Source organism: Lathyrus oleraceus, chromosome 6, assembly GCF_024323335.1.
Source record: "Lathyrus oleraceus cultivar Zhongwan6 chromosome 6, CAAS_Psat_ZW6_1.0, whole genome shotgun sequence".
Lineage (NCBI taxonomy): Eukaryota > Viridiplantae > Streptophyta > Magnoliopsida > Fabales > Fabaceae > Lathyrus > Lathyrus oleraceus.
This window is the reverse complement of record NC_066584.1, coordinates 361,677,293-361,684,446: the sequence shown is the minus strand read 5'-3', so window position 1 is coordinate 361,684,446 and position 7,154 is coordinate 361,677,293. Positions and strand designations below refer to the sequence as shown.

Genomic DNA, 7,154 nt, shown 5'->3' with positions numbered 1-7,154 from the left:
AGCGGCATTCGATAAAATGAAAAAGTACTTGCAAGAACCACCAATCTGGATACCACCCGTTCTCGGTAGGCCGCTCATTATGTACCTCATAGTACTTGATGAATCCATGGGTTACATTTTGGGTCAACACGACGGCATAGGTAAGAAAGAACATGCTATCTACTATCTCAGCAAGAAATTCACTGAATGTGAGACCCGATATTCAATTTTAGAGAAGACTTGTTGTGCTTTGACTTGTGCTGCTCGATGCCTGAGACAATATATGATTTGCCACACTACTTTTATTGATATCCAAGATGGATCCGATAAAGTATATATTCGAAAAGCCTATAGTTACTGGTAGAATTTCCCGGTGGAAAATGTTGTTAACCGAGTACGATATACAATATGTGACCCAGAAAGCAATAAAAGGGAGTGTTCTGTCTGACTATCTTGCTCACTACCTGTCGAAGGTTACCAACCGTTGAGGTTTGATTTTCCAGATGAAGACATCATGTTTATTAGAGACTTCACTATGCCAGTCTTCGAGGTAAGCCCTAAGGTAGGCCCCAAACCAGGATCGTGATGAACGCTCGTGTTTGACGGTGCTTCCAATCCTCGAGGTCATGGTATAGGTGTTGTTATCACTTCTTCAACTGGTTTCCACCTTCCCTTTACCTCTAAATTGTGTTTTGACTGCACTAATAACATGGCAGAATATGAAGCACGTATCTACGGTTTAGAGGCGGCAATCGACTTGAGAATCAAGATTCTTGAGGTATTCGGTGATTCAGCTCTACTAATCAGTCAGGTGAAAGGCGATTGGGAGACTCGGGATAGCAAGTTGATACCTTATAAAGAGCATATCAGAAAATTGATACCCCATTTTGATGAAATCTCTTTCCACCATATTTCTAGGGAAGAAAATCAGTTAGAAGACACTCTAGCCACGTTGGCACCTATGTTCAGAGTCAAATGGAAGAACGAAGCACCGCCCATCCAAATTGACCACTTAGATGAATCAGCGCATTGGCTAGAAATCGAGGTTAACCCTGATGATAAGCCTTGGTTCTACGATATAAAAACATTTCTGGAGAAACAACAATATCCCGAGGGTATATCCATTACCGATAAGAAAGCTCTAAGAAGACTCTCTTCCAAGTTCTTCGTAAACGGTGATGTACTATACAAGAGGAATTATGATTCCGTACTACTCAGATGCATGGATAGACATGAAGCTAGTACAATCATAAAGTCCATATACGAGGGCTGCGAGGGTGTACATGCGAAGGGTCCTGCTCACGTGAATAGCCTCAGCAATAACTTGAGACTCAAGAATCCCTTCCAAACCACTAGAAGGAACTCTATCAAAAACTGGCATACCCAAAAGATAAGCATACTCCTCCATGGTAGGCAACAACTGATAATTAGGGAAAGTGAAGCAACGGTAGACGAGATCGTAGAATTGAATCAAAGTACAAAGAAGACCACCTTCAACATCAGTAGATAGAACAAATAAAACTCTTCCAAAACGGTCTCTGAAATCCTTAGGATCATCAAGAAAATATTCTAGCTTCCTCAATTCCTTAATATCAGGACATCTGAAACTGTATTTCTGAGTATTCCTTCTTCCAATATCCATGATCAAAATATCTACGATGTTTGCAATGAGAATCTCTAAGTTCCTTGAAAACTGAGGAAAATGTTCATGAATGCAATGAGTGCATGATGCAACAACCAAAAACAAGATCACATAAGGCACATAAGCAAGGTCCAAATGTTCAGAGTCACGAGCATGGAGCCAAGGGTAAAAGTCAACCCATAGGGTATGTACTAAGGGTATAATCACACCTGTAGAACAAGGTTCTAAAAAGTTCCCAGAGTCATAGTTCCATCTTTTGGATATTACCGACTTAAACGACTACTCGTCAACCAATAATATTCTCGAGAGAAACTCATCTAAGTGTAGTATTGCGTAATAACTAATTCAAGTCTACACTTGAATAGCCACTGAACTACGTCCTAAAAGGCCAAGATGGGTTAAGGGTTATAAGGTCCTCAACTTCTCGGGCTCCCAGGTCAGGAAAAGTAATGCCCATCACAACTACTCGTAAGACATCTGTAATCCCAAAAGGGCCTCCAATGAGCGGGAGATCTCAAGTCATCTTATTAAGGATTAACTCCACGTAAGCCAAACAAGACTATACCACCCTCATATCATAAGAGCACTCAAGTCCAGGTATAGGACTTAACTCACCACACATAGATCACCAAGCACCAAACAAAACAAACAATAACAAACAATAGCAAACATAATATATACATATAAACAAAGATAGGTTAAACCCACTAAGGAATACTCCCCAGCAGAGTCGCCACTTTTCTGTAGCGGTAAAAAAGTTGAGATTAAGTTATGGAAAAACTTAACTCGCAAAAGCAAGAGTCGTCACCGCGCTTTTAATATTTCCAAAGGAAAAGGCAAAAAGTATGAATAAAATCCAAAGAAGTTTTTAAGACAAAACTAACAAAAAGAGATAAGGGTTTGGGGGTTGGTTATGTAAATGGAAGGTATTAGCACCTTAAACATCTATAGTACTCTATAGGAACCTCTTTGAAGATATGTACATTTTGGTTAAAAAAAAGGTATTGTTTGCAAAGGATTGGAGAGATGGGAAAAGAAATATTTTTTCAATTTGTGTTTGCCAAGACTTTTGGAGTCCCATGCCTACATACCAACAAAGTGAAATGGAGGATCAAAACCTCGTAGTACATGGTAAAAGTAACAAAATTGTTTGTTTTGATTCATTTTTTATGAAAAGGTATTTTTTCATTTTTAGGAGAATACTCAACCAGTCACCCATAAGTATGAGAACTTTGCATCATCACAAAAAAGGGCTCCAACTTGGATAAAGATCAACAAGTATGTCACTAACTCTCTAGGATGGAAAATAATTATCATTAATACTATGGGGATAGGAATATTATATCTCAACTATGGAAATGACTCGTGTCTAAACTTTGAAAAAAAATATTTTTTAAAAGAAAAAGTGCACAAAGGGCATTAAAATGATTTGATTGAGTTGTGCATTTTTTAAGTCTTTTTGAAATTTGTTTGAATATGCTTAAGATGGATTAGCATTTATTAAGATATTTTTTTGAAAATCACTTGATAAAAGTCAAGGTTTATTGAGAAAATGGTTCAAGTTTGAAAACAAGAAAGTTTTTGAAAAGCGATAGAGGATTTTTGAAAATCAAAGAAGGAGAGAGAAGAAGAGACTATCCTAGAACATGAAGTAAAATATAGGGAGGAAAGATCTAACCAAGAGATAGCAAGAATTATGACATAAGTCAAGCAATAATTCTTTCATCTGGATTAAGCCTCGAGCAAACCACATAAGCGAAGAATAGTCATGCATCAGATGAGATCAAAATAACCAATCCAAGTCTTCACAAAGAAGTCCAAAGTAAAAGGTATCAGATGAATCCCAAGGTCTCAAAGAACAAGCTCCCAAAGCAAAGGCCAAGATCATAGTTCTAAGTCCATAACTCCACAACAATTTTAAAGATAGTAACCACAAGTCCATGAATTAGGAGAACCAAGTTTCTTTTTAGGTTTTTTCTTTATTAATGTCTTTAAAAGAAAATGAAAGTCCAAATGGACAAATAACAAATATCATAATCATAAAAAATATGATATGAGATGCTAAAAAATAAAAGCATAAAGTAAATGACAAAAGAATAAAGAGAATAAGATGAATAATATTAAAGTAAAATCAATGCAAATATATGTTAGTAAATGTTAGTGATTAAAATGAAAGATGGTTTTGTCATATTTTGGAGAACACTTAACTATTCGCCCACAAGTATGAAAATATGAACATCTACATCACTTATGAGAAGAGATCCAACTTAGATAAGAATCAACAAGTATGCCACTAGCTCTCATAAATGGAAAGGAAGTAATATTTTCATACAATACCATGAGGAGTAGGAGACTTACAATCTCACTTATAAAAATGAATTACTTTCGGGACAAATTTAGTGCTACGTTAAGCAATCATAATTGGACTTATGTAGAAGTCACAACCATCTGAGGTCGGTTAATAATAATGTTTATGTTAATACATGCTAGAGACATGATATGTAAGTCACTCTCCTAAAGTCATGCGACACAAAAATAAAAGAGGATGGATCAAGCACAAAGGCTAGGAGTATGGTTCATTACATCAATCCATACTTTATAGCACTTAGGACAAACTTATGCATCAACCCAAAGTACCTTAAATGATCCATGATCAATTAGGAGGTAGATTTGAAATTATGAAAGTTCATCAAGTATCAACCCATACATCATGAACAAGATGGACACAAGTCATCCAATTGATCAAGAGGAAAAGAAAGAGATGTAGAAGAAGAGGACAAGAGAGATCACACCCAAATTGGACCAAAGGTTTGATCAAGTCATCATCAAAATCAATCATCCATTTTGGTGGATTAGGGTTTTCACTCTATCAACACCTAAGATCCATTGAGTTTGATGAGACCTATGATCAAAACAACCATGATCCAAGGCCAACAAAAGCCCACAAAGGTCAAACAAATATAAAATGAAATAAAATGCAACAAAAGTATTTTTAAATTGAAATTTAAAATAGAAATAAAGTGGAAAATCCATAAAGCCCTTCAAAACACCAAATAAATGGCCAAGAAAATTATGGAAGGTTGAAAATAAAATAAGAGGCATATAATAATTTGTTCAGAATTTAAAAATGCAGAAAATTATTTTTAAACCAATTAAAACAAAGGAGAAAAGAGAAATTCCATAAAAATTAGAAAATCAATAAAATAAAATGTGGAAAAATAAAAATCAGATGGAGAAAAATAAAAGAGAATTTTAGAAATTATTTTGGGATTTTTTGGATGTTAAATGAATTTGAAAAGAAAATGAAATTAAAAATAAAAATAGTAAAAGACATAAAATCAGGGAAAAAAACATGGAGCATTGGATCTGGTCTCATTAATTGACGTGGCATATCCAACAATCCTTAGGATAGGATGAATGGTGGAATTTAGCCAGAATTAAACACGGGATCTAATTCAAATTGGACTAATCAAAATATTTCAAATGTCCAACGTGTCTTCAAACTCATATGACCTGAGATAAACTTTGGTCGTCTTCTCCGATGGTCCCTCACCGGAGTTTCATTGTTTGGTAAATTTAGAACACGAGACCGCCACCAATATGATCGCCTCCTCATCACGAATTCAACCTCATGCTCCAAATTAATTTATCTAAATTGAGCAGGGGGATTTCAGAGAAGTTTCAGAAATAAGCAAGCCATGAAAAATTAAATTAAATGATGAACACGATCAATCAACACCAGATAATTTAAGGGAAAGCATCAAAGAATGAAGGACTAAACTGTGGTAACTGTAAGACCCTAATTTTGATCCTAAGATCCCTCATGGCATCATATCATTGTTCATTGCATTTGCCTCAAGGATCATAGCATCTTGGCTCCTTAACCCTAGGGTGGGACTTGTGTGAGTTAGTTTGAGACCACCAAGAATGCTTTAATTGTATACTATTACTTTTCTTATTTTGTTTACTAACCAAAAGCACAAAAATATGTCACTAACTTTGTTTGTTTTGAAGCTTAAGTAGTCATGTGATCCAAGGCTCCTAGGAGACCCCTATACACATAGAATTGGCTAGATAAAGATGAAAGCAAGCATGAAAATGGTTCAAAAAGATCTCACACATCATACATGTCTCCCAAGTATCTAAAATTTCCATTTTGATCAAGATAAACTAAAGGGCTTGAGGCTAGTTTCCCAAGGAAACCCTAATTCAGTTGTGCATTGACTGTGCCTTGCTCATGAAGCAACCTCAACCTATGATCAAATTCAATCAAGGGAAGTGATTTCATTCATTATTTTATGCATATATGATCTTATGTTAATATCCTCAATCATTCATTCATCAAGATTTGAAGTTTGGACTTGAGAAGTTGACCAGTCAAGTCATCTGACTATTTTGAAATCCACTGAGACCTAACTTTTGTTGTGTTTTTCAAATGAAGACGACCCCAAGAGAAAATATGTTATTAAGAACCATATGAACAACTTTCATGCTCATAAAAAATTCATTTGAAACTTGGAAGGTCATCATTCATTTCAAAACATTATAGGTCTTTTTGACTGAAACCCTAATTTTGGGTCAACTTCCCAAGGACCTAACTTCTTCATTTTTCATGATTTTGAGGTGAGACAAATTGTATTGGAAAGTTTAGGATGTCTAATTCAAATTTTATGTTGGACAAAATTTCATAATCCTAAAATAAACACATGTGATAATACAAAACATTATAGGTCACTTTGGACCAAAGCCATTGAGTCTTGAAAAAGTCCAACTTCAAGTGGCCATAACCTTCTCATCAAAAATCCAAATGATGCAACATTTAAGTCCAAATTTATCATCTTGAAAATATCTACAACTTTTATGTTGGAGGTTTTTCCATTTGAGGCTTGCATCATTAAAACATTAGGGCTTGAAGTTGGTCACTTTTGACAAATTTTTCAAAGGCATGTTTTGTACATCAAACTTCATGACCAGTTTTCATAAATTTACAAACTCCAAATGGATTTTTTTCAAACATAGCTTTTGTTCCATAGCTTTACATTACTCAAATGCCTATGTTTGGATTTTCTAAGAGTGACTTTCGAAGAGGGGAACATTTAGGCCCAATTATGGAATTCATGATGAAACTTCATGCACAAGCATTTGCCACTCAAACCACACGTCCAAATCAATTCATTATGCTATCAGCTTGCAAAACCATCAGCTTTTGGGCCTCACATGCGCCTGTACAGGCCCATGCATGGAGGACCCAAAGCTTCATGCACACGGATTCTTCACCTCTTGGCATCGACTTCAGCAATAAATACATGCCATGCTTTATTCATTTCTGATCCTGGAATCAACTTGAAATTCTGCAGAATTGGAAACCCAACCACACCAAAGGAATTTTGAATTTTCATTTCTCTTTTCAAGTTTGAATTTCAACAAAATCAGTTGATCTTCAACAATTATTCCTTAGCCTTGCACTCATACCATACCTCAAGAACAAACTGCAAGCAAGAATTTGGTTGGATTGTGCTCATCAAAGCTGCAC

At 35.5% G+C, this 7,154-nt stretch overlaps 1 protein-coding gene across 1 annotated transcript; it reads left to right on the top strand.

The window, feature by feature from the left end:
* Positions 1-688: 688 nt before the first annotated feature.
* Positions 689-1,660, top strand: LOC127095641 (uncharacterized). Its single transcript, XM_051034305.1, has 2 exons — positions 689-1,356; positions 1,576-1,660. The coding sequence occupies exons 1-2, from the start codon at positions 689-691 to the stop codon at positions 1,658-1,660; spliced, it is 753 nt and encodes a 250-aa protein (XP_050890262.1).
* Positions 1,661-7,154: the final 5,494 nt, after the last annotated feature.